The 13,898-nt window shown below is 40.0% G+C and overlaps 1 protein-coding gene across 1 annotated transcript; it reads right to left on the bottom strand.

The window, feature by feature from the left end:
- Positions 1–4,531: 4,531 nt before the first annotated feature.
- On the bottom strand, positions 4,532–13,701 carry LOC103899488 (solute carrier family 2, facilitated glucose transporter member 11). The gene is made up of 12 exons (XM_009279969.1): positions 13,678–13,701; positions 12,895–12,993; positions 11,983–12,143; positions 10,962–11,086; positions 10,475–10,604; positions 9,710–9,858; positions 9,084–9,271; positions 7,906–8,016; positions 7,250–7,351; positions 6,259–6,334; positions 5,073–5,200; positions 4,532–4,738 (listed from the first exon to the last, which is right to left on the bottom strand). The coding sequence occupies exons 1-12, from the start codon at positions 13,699–13,701 to the stop codon at positions 4,532–4,534; spliced, it is 1,500 nt and encodes a 499-aa protein (XP_009278244.1).
- Positions 13,702–13,898: the final 197 nt, after the last annotated feature.

Genomic DNA, 13,898 nt, shown 5'->3' with positions numbered 1-13,898 from the left:
AAAGGAGAGATAAAACAAGTAAGCTAGGCTTTTTTCTTTTAGCTTTCTCGTCTTTGTACTACTGCTTCAGTGTCATTGTTGTGACAGATGATACCTTCAAGAAGAAGTTGGAAATTTAAGTGCCATCCAGCTTTACTTATTTCAGTACAGGCCCATGCATCAGGGCCAAAATCACTGTTAGGAGGCTGCAGCTGGCATCCAACAGAACTGAATACAAGTAGTGGCATCACCGTTAGTGTGTCAGGGCTATGCTTGCATCTGTTCAAAGGAGGTTATGTTCTGTAAATATTATGGCTTTGGTAGCTGTTGCTGTTGTTGTCAGGAGAGCTAATAAAACTGGCTAGGAGGCAGAGCACAGCCTCTTTGAGCTACTGCCTGCTAGAGCCTTCTCATTCCATATTTTTGTCTCTTTTCTTGGGACTGCCTGGATATAGTGGGGCTAGAATGGCTGTACCAATAGTGAAAAGAGAAAGGAAAAAGTTTCATGTGAATTCCTTCATCTTCCTCAGGAAATTCACCCATCATTAACACCTCTATTTGCACTTCTGTAGGTCCAACACTAAATGATTATGATAAGTGTATCTCTTGTTTTTGAGCTGTTGTGGGCAGGGTAACTAACATACACAAGCCCGTCTGCCCCCAGCGTTACTGCAGAATAAATGTCCATAATTCAAAATTTCTCTTCTTAAATAACATGATGCATTTATATAGCACTTTGCCAGCTCAGTGAAGCTCTCTCTTTTTCTGTTAGGTAGATAGATAGTGCATGCCAGTTTTCCAAATAAAGAGTGGTAGATGGATGGGCAAAAACATCCAAAGCCAAATCAGCACCCAGCTGATGGCTAGGAGTAAATCTCATGACTGCTTGACTCTCACCCAGATACTACTTCTTTTATAGTGTCTGCAAGCTTAAACTGCAGAATTTTCTTATTGACATCTAAGAGTTGTTTTAGTGGGTGGAGAGGGGAAGATACCCAACTGCATTAATGCTAGAGAATTGCAGAGTTATGATCACAATAATCAAAATGCACAGCTGCCAGTGCAGAGTTTGGTCTTCCATCACTTCCAGCACACTCAGGATTTTGATGTTTTCCAACAAAATGGCCTTTTGTTTTTGTAGGTCGTCCACTTCTGCCTGGTGCTCTTCCTCACCCCACAGTTTCTTCATAGCTGTGCAGAACAAAGAGGAAAGCTTGATACAACTGTACTATTCATGCATCATAATATTTGTACATGCAGATTTATTTAGATTATTAATTAGTTATTCCCCTACATCCCCTACATTGCCCAGACATCATGATATTAACAAGCATGGTATGAGAACACCAGTGGCATATGTTTATATCCTGTGTTCACAGTCTTGCAGAAAATAAGATCCTATCTCACAGTTGTTAGTATACAAACCTTAATTAACACTATACAGTTGTCAAAACATCAATATAGTCTCTGATCTCTCTCTTTCCCTGCCTGATCACATGACTCTTGCTACGGCACTCTGGAAGTGCCTTCCTTGATCCTGAACAGAGAAACTGTGGTCACAATCACTGGCAGCTCTTTGCACTGATAACGTAGCATATTGATTCATTAAAGGGCTTCGTGTTTGTATGCATGTGTGTCTTCATGTAGAATTACAAAGACATGCTGTATCTGGACAGATTTGTTGGAAAGAATTTGTAGTAAATTGATGAGGTAGTTTATGCAGTTTGCTGACAAGATGAGATAGCTCCCAGTAGGCTGTCTGCTGTTTCAGTTAGATGGTTGTGGTACCCAAATTACCTCATTTAAAATTACCTTACGTGATACCTTTTGAAAATTTTGACTGCCTTTGTTAATGTCTGTTAAGTGGAGAGACTGATGTGTTTGTTACCTGGGCACGCCCACTCAAAGGCAGCTACAGTCTAGATCTTACTCTTTTCTGCTGCAGAGAAGGGGGGGTGGAAAGAGCTGGGAGTGGAAAGTCGATGGAAACAATCTGCAACTTATTTTGGGAAGCATCCTTTACATTTTGACCCCACTACCAATGACTTCTGAAGATGCTGTATCTGCTTAAAGCTTTTCTTACCATGGCTGAGTAGTTAATCGTAGAGATTTAAAAGCCAATTGTGAGGGATCCACCAATTCCCGACACAAAGAGCATTACAAACAACCGCTGGTACTGAACATGCAAGGAATAGTACAAGCTCATCACAAAAGAAACTGGTGATATCATAGTCCCTGCATTTCTAGGATATCATCTTGTTTCATAATGCTTAAGTAATCTTAGCAGAACATGCAAAGCATCAATGCAAAAAAGATCAGCCAGATAAAGGTTCTGGATTATCAGTTTTCTTACTCTTCTTCACATTAATTAATTAACCAATCCACAAGAGCTTTATTTTCAAATGATATTTCATATCACTATCAGGCTACTAGCTAGGAAAGCTTAACAGTATCACAGTTATACATGGGAAGGTGTGGGAGCAGGTGAAAACTGTATGGAAATGTTTCACCATTTAAGTACTAGAGGACTTTTTAACCTGTTTTAAAAAGTCAGTTTCTCCACCTAGCTGGAACTTCCTTCAAAGTTTCCATGATGATTTAGTCCAGAAATTTCATTCTGTGTCTTTTGATTTTTTTTATTTTAAATGTTAGCTCTAATTTTTACAGTAACAAAATTAGAAGGATTATTTAAAGAGCATCCACTGTCCACCCTATTATTTTGAAAATAGTTTGGTACATATGTATTGTATTTTCTTTAGGAATGGTAATTGCAACAGATAGATAACCTCTCAATTCTTCTGACAGCTTAATATTAACAGCCCATACTGCCAGCTGTAGTACTCACCACTTCTGAAAGGAGCTTTTCCGTCCTATGTCGAGAGGGTGGCTGATCCCAGGCAGACAGAACTCTATGAGACTGAGGAAGTGTTTTCTGTCATGCCTTTTCTGCACCTTTTGCTTAAGTAATCATCTGACTCTGAGACTGAGGTTAATGTTTATTTCGTATGATTTCTGTTGACTGATGTTTTTTGCAGCAATTGGACAGCACTTAGAATGGATGGATTAAATATGTCAATGACTCAACAGACGAGGTCCCTCTGAATGGGAACATTTTGTAGCATGAGCACTCCCTGTTTTGATACACAGAGTGAAATCAGTTTGAATACAAAATCTAACCCAGGTTTCAGCTGCTGGAACACACACTGGCGCTTTAATATCAGAGCTTCTTCTGTGGCTATTCCTTTAGAAGTAGCAAGCACATTATCTGAAATTTTTAAATAGAAAACTCCCTAAAACTCAACACTGATTCAGTGCTCCAGCACAATGATAGACAATGTGAATGGTTAAACTGCAGAAAGATAGGACTTAATGGTCCTACTAAACAGGAGGCATGGTATACCATTTGTAACTGTGACAGAAAATGGAAAAATAATTGATCGTCCTATACGAAGGTACAAGAGTTTTGGGAGGGAAGTGATTAAATGCTGCAGTGGTCAGCAGTATTAACAGCTCTTGAATAGCAGCAGTACGCGGGCGCTGTGGAGCATAGCAGTGGTAAAGTGTAGTACTGTATGCTAATGTGCACTAGTAGAGTGCAATGTGTCCTAGGCCAGTACACAGCTAGCAGACATTTACTATCACAGCTTCTGCTTTTTTTTGGAGCAGTTAATTATTTATAAAATGGGCTGAATTTTCAAAGTGCCTACTCTCTCAGTACTCTCTCGAAGTGTCTTACTCCCTGTCTCATTCCAGGGCTCTGGTCCTCTAGCTCTCAGCACTGCCTATATGTTTGTTAACCCTTGTGCCATCCATGAGGTACCCAGAATAAGGCTGAGAGTATTACTTACACTACAAAACTTGCTCCAGATTTTGCTACAACTGATATGCATGGAGGCTGCAGTCAGCTTGCTCCAGAGGATGCAGGTGAGAGTTCTTCTGTACTAATTGCCCAGGGACTGGGGCTGATCCCTGACAGTCATTATAGAGACAATCAGGACATACAGTTACTTGATGTCAGCTCAAGAAAATAGAACAAAATTGAGTTCTCTTTGTTATTCTCCCTGGCATTTGTTCATGTGCAGTGTTCATGATCAATACTAGGTCCTTTACAGTGTGATATCGTAAAGAGATGACATGAAAATTGTTTGCAAGAACTATGTTTATGTTTCATCTTCTCTTCATCCTGCTCTTAATCCTGAGCAGAGCTTTCTTACAAAGTAACAAACGTAGAGACAAATCCTGCTTCTTTAAAATGATAGCAAAGGAGAAAGACTTGAAATAAAATCTATGTGTTATGCCTGAAAATGTTTTCCATGTGACAGTTCTGAGAAGTGTCTGTAGTTACTAATGTCTTCCTGCTACAGAGCTGTTCTAGGAAGGAGCCATTGTCTCTCACCATGAAAAGCAAAAATGAATATAAAATAGGACTACTTGGATTAATGACAATCTATCTGTGGATTACTTTTTGGATTACATTTTATTGAGAAAAGTCCATGTCAGTTTGATTTTGAGACAGGGCTTTTTGTCAGTGGAAGTTGCTTATGGTGGCCTATCAGAGCTTGGTGCAGAATGTCTTTTCTTCGGTAGCATTCTTCTCCACAGTCTGATGACGTTTCTTCTTAAATCGGCGTGTTTCGAATTCTTCTGTGATTTCGGAGGTTGACTTCCCTTTTGTTTCTGGGAGGAACAGGTAGATGAGAACCGCTGAAATGACCAGGACAGCAATAAAGACGAGGAAGCAAAAAGGACCAAAAAGCATCTGGAGATAAAAATAGAATAAGATGAGTGATTTCCCCGACAACACTTGTCCCTATAGATGCTTGAAAATTGTTGATTTGTCCCTGTGAAATGAGAAATAAGTTGATTTTACAGAAAGAATATTTATTTATCTTTTCAATCTATTCTTGAGGCAGCAGAGGATGTCTGAATTCTGGGGTAGTGTTTTACAAATGACCTCCATATGCCAGTAGCAATAAGGGATTCTCAGCTTTGATCATCTACAAGGCATTTCATCCTACTCCCTGTCCAGACCAGCCTAGAAAACCAGTTTAAATTGATGGAGTCAAAGAGAAGATTTGAATTAAATTACATACGACAGCAAAGGGGAAAATCATTCCAGTGAAAGTGAGGCCTAGCCAAATGATGATTCCACCAATTACAAAAGCGGAGGACCTTGTTGAGAGGGTGAAGATTTCATTCATGACAGATGCGACAGCTCCAGCTGAGGAAAAACCATAAAAAAGCAATAAAAACATTGTTGTAGTTAACCATATTCCTCAAAGTGAGTGAACTGATGTCACATGGTAGCCTTACCATGAGATCATCTAAATTTGGGCAGCATAGCCATCTCTGTCTGAATTCCCCTACAGACTTCTCTTACAGTCCATGGAGAGAGATGGACACCCCTGAAGTGCAGTTTCTATCCACCTAAGATGTATAAAATACAGAGATGAATGGCCCTAATGGCCTATTTCTCTCCATTGCCCATAGAAGACACCTTGGTTCTGCTACTGTGGGAATTCTGTTAGGTTTTCAAGACATTCATGGTCCTCATGTACAGCCCTTACAATAATAAAGGCTGCCATTTGAATTTGGAGACTGTAATAACTAAAAGTAGTGTTTAGTCAGGGAACATTCAGAGTAAATATTGATCTTGGGTGAGTGAGGACCTAATTAGTCAGGGAACATTCAGAGTAAATATTGGTCTTGGGTGAGTGAGGACCTAATAGAGAGCTGTAAGTTTGGTTCTGGCATTACTGATGTAGGTGATTCAGAGTGACATTAAGAGAGGATGAGAAAGGACAGAGCAATGCTAGGAGACAGACTATGCCTGCTATCAGGTATCATTCTTTAATAGAGTAGGATTTTACAGGTGAGTTGAGAAAACTCTGATATTTTAGAAGAGGCTACCTCTGCCCTTGGGCAAAGACAGAGTTGGACCTGTTGAGCCTGTATGCACTGAACAGCATTCACACCTTCCAAAACAAGTCTTAGTGAATTGATTAACAAGTATTTTTTTGGCTTGAACTTGTAACGCAGTGAGAGGAAACAGGGTCCTGATTCATCAGGGTCTGAATAATTTCTAATAATTTGTTAAAGAAATTGTTTCTTGGGTCATTAATTCATCAAAAATTGGGACTTCCCCAATTTCATTCCAAACTAAGCTGTTGATTTTCAAAGATATATTCACACAGTCTAGTTCTACTTCCATACATCCATGGCCTGTGCTTGTCCATATGGCCCAAGGTTTCCTGTTGTTGCTTTTATTGTTGCACTCACCTGGTCCTATTCCATAGGCAATGATGAATAAAAAGATGAGAATAACACTGCCATAACGCATCCAGAGAAACTGATCCTAGACAAAGGTGAAAGGAGGGAAAAGAATGAAAGTTAATTTTATAGCTGTAGCACAGCTGATCCAAACATATAGGAGAAGCAATATTTGTGAAAAAGCCCACGATGCTGGGCTCTGTAGTAGGTGCTCACTAGAACTACTTATCTCTCTGTACTGAATACAGTGGAAGGCCAAAAGTAGCCTGCAGTGTCATATCTACAGAGGTGAGCTGAACTGCACCCTGGTTTGAAAAACAGGTCACAAATTCCAAGCTAATTATAGCATGGGGAAAATTGTTACTGATTTAACCTAATTATCTTATTGAATTAGATAACTTCAGAGAAATGTTTAAATCTCTTGTGAACCAGAAGATATCTGTGAAACAGAAAGAAGCTGAAAGTTTATGGGCTTAGACCAAGATTGCAATGCAGTGCAAAACACTGGCCATGACACTGGGTTCCTCGCTACTTTCCACCATCCCGACTGGAAGTAGCTAGAGAGCTGCACTATGTAGCTGGATCACTTGTATCAAGGGTGGAAACTGGTGGTTGTTGGAAGGGTCAGTATATACTGCTTCTGATGTAGGAGGCATGGGATGGCAAATGGGAAAGGTGACAGCAGGGATGCTCATCTAGGGATTTAAAGGACAGTGGAACAAGACACAGGTGAGGTTTGGAGATGTCACAGGCAGAGAGCTGGAGGACAGCTATGCCAGGCCACTGGTTTTACAAAATGTTTTTCACTGACTGTTTGAAAGCCTGATTAAAAAAGATGAACTACAAGGCAGGACAAAAAAAGCCTTGCAGAGGGGCTATGAGTTTGTATTCAGAAGGTATTCTGACCTACTATTTTGGATGTGAAAGCCGAGGCTGACTATCTGCCGTCCTGCACAAAGAATTCTGATGCAGGTCCACCCCCAGAGAGACATTTGCTTACGCTCAGTAGAAGGCTTGTTTCAAGCAACACCAGTATCAGTGCCATCAGCAAATAACCACCCCACAGCAGTATCCGGCGTCCAAAATGATCAATAATGGAGCTCTGAAGAGTAGAAAAAAATTGCATATCGCTGGAAGCATGGCAAAATCCAGCGGTCAGCTGTCCAACAAATCAAGCATTCTTCTTGAGTTCTTTTTACTTTAGAGAACACAAATCTTATTGGTACCAAGTTTGGTATCTTATTGAGTTCCTTCTAGCCTCTCTAATGCTATGAATTACCATTGCTGCCCAGCATTGCAGCTACTTTTTCATAAACACTGTAACCAATGGAAACATGCTATGATTCCATTTGAATATATATTTATACACAAATATATGGAAATAAGTATACATATTTATGTTTGAATGACATTTCATTTATATCTGTATGAATAAGAGAGGGATTTTTATAAGAAATTATGGAGAATGAAGATGGGAAGAAAGATGTAAAAGGTGGGACAAAATCTGGAGGGCATGGTAACAATCGCTTTACAGATTTATGCAGTGCCACATAAAAATTCTTTAGTTCACAAAGAGAAGAGTCATTTTCTTTAAGGAAGAATAGACTCAACTCACACGTACTTTAACTCTTAAAGCCCCAGAAAGATCTGACTTACACAGAAGATGATAGAGATGAGCTCAGAGATCGCAACTCCTAGAGATACATATGGGATTATGCTTTCCTGCAGGCTGGCTGTCTGAAAAATTTCCGAGGTGTAAAAGGTGATCTGGGAAATAAGAAACATTTTTAAAATGAAGCATAGTCAATAGATGTGATATGTGCTTATCCAGCATCACTTTGAACTAGATTTGTCATCACTGCAAAAGCAACTGTACATTATTGGGGTTTAGTGGAGGCGACATACCTGCTTGAGATGTGAAAAATCAAAAGGTTAATGGAGATGAAGAAAAGGGATTTGAAAGCCCAGAATAAAAAGGAGTTGAAAGGAGCATACTGCCTGTAAGACATGGGAAAAAGATGTTGTTTTGGCAAAGAGGAAGAGGAAAGGGACAAGACAGGGAGTGAGGAAAAAGAAAAGCAGATCTCAGTCATAGCAAACCATACATAATCATACAAACAGTTGATTCTGTCTCCCTTTTCCAATTGCTAAGCAGAAGCTGCTCATCTGCAAGGTCCCTGACGGACTGCGCACCACTTCCCTGTCAGCAGAATGCAGAGGTGCCTTCTCTGCCCACATTGCTGGGAACTGTAATGAACAAGCTCCAACAGAGTGCACAGGCACTTGCTTAAGCAAGGTTTATGGAGAGAGACCCCTAGGCAAGTGATAAAAATGACATCCAGGGGAATGACTATTAGCTTGGGCAGTATTGGGCTCAGCCACTTTGTATGCGGAAACAACTGGAAGGAAATGGCTTAATGGATAAGTATCCATTATCAAATGGAATGAAAGTTGGATGGCAATAGCTGGTCATCTGCTACTGCAGAAGTCAAAGAAAGTGGTGATGGAAGTCTAGATAAATAGATCTCCGGGTTGTAGCAAGCCTTAGGGTATTTATAACCCTTTCTCCTACAGAGTCTTTGGTAATACCACCAGGGGAATGAAAGCAACAGTGCCCTTGCAGAAACTTCTGCTGAGCTGAATCTCTTGTATTCCCATCCCAGAAGTTCCCTTAAAGGTATGAAGAATACTAGTAATGATACCACAGAGCTTCACAGGCAGTGGGCTCTGTGTGAGAAGGAATAAAGTAGATCCAGAGGAAAGAGGCAAGTTGGAATTGTGGTGCTTTGGTTACTTAATAGTAGATCTAAGCATGGAAATAGGGTATACTCAACTGCACTCAGGCCACAGAGCTGTAGGCTCAGTAAAAGGAGGAGCATGGTACTCAGCTGTGGATATACGGATGGTTCTTTCAGCACCTCTAGGACATTCATGATTTTAGTGCCTTTTGTTACAGCCTTTTCCTTCATCATGTCATCAAACTCTGTGTGATAATTCCCTTCTCCCCAGAGTTGCTTCATGGCTACAGAAAAGACAGAAGGAAGCATACTCCTCCATCATCTGCCACTCAGTTCTGTGTTTTTCAACTTTTAATGACATTTGCAACATATGCAGTTCCATGCAGTTCCATGCAACATATGCAGTTCCATGCAATTCCATGCAAGTCCATGCTTTGATTCATCAGTCACTGCGCAAAGAACTAGAACATGGCTTACTGGGACATGCTGAAACTGCCCTGGAAAATGGCTTTCAACTTGCTGTAGGGGTAGATCTTAAATATTTCTGATGACTCCTTTTAGTCTGGAGTAATATAATTCAATGCTACGATCTTTACAAGATCTTTAATCATGTAATTATCAAGAAATCTGTAGCTGGCTAATGGAAAAGCCGATTCCCTCTATTAGGTTCAATTTCCCAAGACTTATGGTTAACAAATTAAGGATGTAAAGTTTTATTTTACCTTTCAAGCAACCAGCCTTGTCTCCTTTTTGCAGCAAGAGATAGGGAGGGGACTCAGGAAAGAATGGCAAAAAGAGCAGTTGAATCAATGCCACCAACCCAGAGAAGGACAATAGCACATTCCACATGTCTTCAGTTCCTAAAAGATCTCTATGAAAGCACGTTAGAGTGTATTTATAGTCCAGTACAATTACAGTCTATAACTAGTTTGATATTTTCTAGATCCTAGACTAGCTAAAGAGACACAGTATACATACAGACCTTGAAAAGATAAATTGAAATAGAAGATGTTCAGGCTAGGGAAAGGAAAATAGACCAATACTTTATTTCTACTGCAAGACCGAGATTTTTCTTGTAATTTGAATATTTTCTAAAGATTAGTGGAGTTTGAAAACTCCCACAACAGCTCTCTGAACCAATACTGCAATTCTGCATGTTACCAAGAAATTAGCAGAGATTTCAGATCTCAAAAGTTTGCTAAAAGTGTTTACATTCAATCTTTTCTTATTAACTTCAGCAGAGAGACCACGCCTCCAGAGATGGATTCATACTTTCTCAAGAGAAGGGCCTCTCTCTCCTCAGTGAATGACAAAGGAACCTCAGTGACTGATATGGGGTAGATGCTTCCTTTTTGACAGCTCTAGTGAAGCAAAGTAAAACCCCACCTTTAGTGTATGTCTGTTTCTAGGACTGGGAGAACAACACTTTCCTGCCATACAGAAGACAAATAAATAGAAAATAGGATGAGAAGGAGTAGAACAAGTACCGTAATCCAAGAATTCTTGCTACAGCTTTTCCTAGTGCAAGAAACACAGAGGATGTCACATTTACAAATCCACGCAACTTCTTAGGTGAGATCTCTCCAGCATACTGAACATGGGCATTCATATGTATTCCTAAAGTGAAGGAGAAACGAGAGAGTTAAAGCTATAGAAAGCAAGAGAGAGGGTCCCTTTTCATTTCACCTTCAGCCAAAGGTAGCTCTCTCCTCTGTCTTCTGAACTGTTTGCTATGTATCCTCCACAATAATAGGCTGAAAATATACCTTTTACTTTAAGCAAGATGTTTAGCTAATCCATCAGATCTCTCTCTCAACAAGACTTCTTGAACGCAAAGGACAGCTCATCTTACCTTTTCCCAATCTGTTCCTTGTTCCACTGGGGTTACTGTGCATGCCCGGGTACTCCCAGCAGGAAGATTTCTGTATCCACCCCAAAGAAGTCACATTAACATGGAGTAGTGGGGAGTCCTACCAGCACCGATGCCCTCGAGGAAGCGCCCAATCAGGATCATCTCAAAGGATTTGGCTCTCCTACTGAAGCCAGTATGCAGCGTGGCTACTATTAGGACCACATCATTGAACAGCAGACATTTCTTCCTGCAACAGCAAACAACATGGGTATGTTCCTTGTTTTACTTTTTCATCTTTAACTAATGTCTGCCCGTTCTCTGAATTTTCAGACCAAGCCATGGCCATGTTTACATCCATTGCTTATAGGACAACCATATCTGATCATGAAAAGGCATGATGTCTTCGCAGGGGAGTGGAAAGCGAGAAGCTAGATTCCTCTTTTCCATGTTAACACTATGTGAGCACAACATGAGGCTGAAGGAAATTGCTGCAGGATAAATACTGATAAGGAATGGTCTTTTTCACTTTTTTCCTGTCAGTGAGGCTCCCATCTCAAACACTGCACGTGTCCCCAGAACAAGGCAAATCCAGCTTCACTGAGAACTTGCTTCACTGCCCTCCTCAAGCTAAAGGGTTCTGGCTTTGTCCTTTATGGCCACCCTCAAAGAGAGGGTTCTGAATGTAGCCTGAGGGACTTCTGCTTATCTTTGATGAAACTCTGATTATTCTTACAGAGGAATGAACCTCCACAATATTTTTAAAGGCTGTGATCAATTAAAAAAAAAAAGAAAGAAAAAAAAGCTTTTGCCTACTAAATATCTATCCCCTTCTGCACTACTGCAGTGTTGTTGGGCTCCCTAGGGCATTATCGCCCAATAAAGAAATTTTAGAGATTTATTTTTTACTAAAATTTCAGCAAAAATGCAGGAATTGTATGGCACCAAAAAACTGTGGCAAGGGAATCAGAAATAGTTGCATATTCTTGTCTCTGTAATATACCTAAGTGTAGTTATACATGCTGAGTAAACTCTGCACCAGAAGGGCGCAGTGAGAATTCTGACATCCATTGTATTAGGTGAGTAATATTTAATTGCTTCCCTTGTTGCAGCCCTGATTAGCAAGCTGTTGGGGAATATACTTACTTTCCATATTTTGCAGTCAGGTACCCACTACACAGGCACCCTATCATTCCACCTACACAGTACATAGACATGATGAAGGACCACAATAATGTGAGTGTCTCCTGATGCAGCACAGAACCATATCGTTCCAGCCAGGTTTCGTTGATAAACTTCTGAATGTACTGGGACAGAAAAAGAGATTTTCATTCCACTGAGGCACTAAACACAATAGTTCTTCATTATGTTTACAACTTAAAAAAATTAGATTAATAGTCATTATTAAAAGCATGGCTATGGAACACTTGTTTGCAAATTAGGATTGATATTTCCTCTCATACAGCCTAAAAGTGTAAGAGAATCTTTCAAAAATTAGTTCTATTCTTTAGTCTGTTGAATCCTGGCTCTCCTACACCAAAATATTGGGACCTTTTCTTGATTCTTGTGAAATGCAAATGTTCTTGAGTGCCAACAGAGGATAGAAAGAGAAAAGGGCTGAACTGAAGGTTGAGACTCAATCAGCTAGTTTTTAACCTTCTTCTCCATGGCATAATCTTTAAGGAGGGTGCTTCAAATATGTTGTTTCCACACATTGTTCATTTTTCATTTTAGAGATGTTAGAGAGGTTTTATAAAAGAAAAAAAAATAGTGTAAGGAGCCACTGAAACATCCATTGTCCCTCTATTCAGCTATAGAACACAGCAGGAATAGTGTTGCCTTTCCATTTTTTTCAGCCTTTCTGATATCCTGTGGCAAGGTGTCTTTGGAGTACGGCTCCTAACATTCATGCAAACTCCTTTGACAGTATGGGACTGGAAAGAGCTGGGAATAAACTCACATAGCAACACCTAACAGATTTTTAGAACATCTTCAAAGTCTAAGGCCTAGTCCCATGAAGAGCAGTTACAGATGTGATTTTATGAAGGCTTTGCTTACCGGAGAAGTATAATTGATCACAGACATTTGAAAACCGGATAGGTGGGTTCCACCAATTCCTAGCACCATAATCATTAGCAATAGCTGCCGGTATTGAACCTGCCAAAGATGATGAAACACATCCTAAGTTCCTGATATCAGCACAGCTTTCAGACCATGAGTTAATTTATGAGATCTTATATCTCCACATTTCTATGATTAAGAAGCCTTTAAGATGGAAAACCCCATTTTGAATTTTTCAATCAAGCAAAATTGCTGGGAAATTGTTAAGATGCAAATCTGCACATTCCTTTATGTTCCTCTCCTGGTTATTAGCAGCCTGAAAAGATGCAGTCTTTAATTCTGTTAGTTCTGCTAGCCACAGAAATAAAAAAAAAAAATCATAAAAGCCTTGTTCAGATAGTTTGTGTTTGCTTTTGTTCTAGTAAGAAGCTACAGCTTTCTTGAATCCCTCTTTTCCTTCAACTTTGCCTCCTCAGAGACTTTGTTCACCAGTTTCCAGAGATTAATCAAGTCTGTCCTCTTAAAACTTATTCTGTTTGCATTTCACTTTTATTATCCCCATAGAAAACTGCATCTTTAGAGCCCCTACTTGAATGACTCCTATTTGAAATGCTGTGTTTCTATGATGTACACTGGATTTAGAGCACTCTTCACAAGCACATATGTTTTCAGGCATTTAGTCAGGTCACACTCTAAACAGATGAGTATCCTCAAATATCCTTGAGAGTGCAGGGCTGCTGTTAGTGACTAGGGCTAGAAGATAAGAATTTGGAAACTTACCAGGTCTGAGAGGAAACCAGCCATTTCCCCTTGAAAACCTGCCGGCTCTGAGAGCCCTTGTCAAGTCTGTCAGATGAGAGATGTTTTCTACGCTTAGATTATAAGAAGTTGGGATCATAGCACAAAAGTTAAATTCTAACTATGTGGCTTTTAGTGAATTGTGTCCTCCTCCAACACCGGCCAGGGACTCTTCTTGCTGGTTTAATTATTCTAAGACCCAG

This window comes from Aptenodytes forsteri, unplaced genomic scaffold (assembly GCF_000699145.1).
Source record: "Aptenodytes forsteri isolate BGI_AS27 unplaced genomic scaffold, ASM69914v1 Scaffold323, whole genome shotgun sequence".
Taxonomy (NCBI): Eukaryota; Metazoa; Chordata; class Aves; order Sphenisciformes; family Spheniscidae; genus Aptenodytes; species Aptenodytes forsteri.
This window is presented reverse-complemented; position numbering and strand designations above follow the sequence as displayed.

Excerpts from the sequence above, each read along its gene's own strand:
- LOC103899488 (XM_009279969.1), bottom strand. The coding sequence starts at position 13,701 with ATGGCTGGTTTCCTCTCAGACCTG. Across the intron at positions 12,144-12,894 it reads TGATCAATTATACTTCTCCG|TACATTCAGAAGTTTATCAA; the intron begins GTAAGCAAAGCC and ends TTTCTGTCCCAG. Across the intron at positions 11,087-11,982 it reads CTGACTGCAAAATATGGAAA|GAAGAAATGTCTGCTGTTCA; the intron begins GTAAGTATATTC and ends TTGCTGTTGCAG.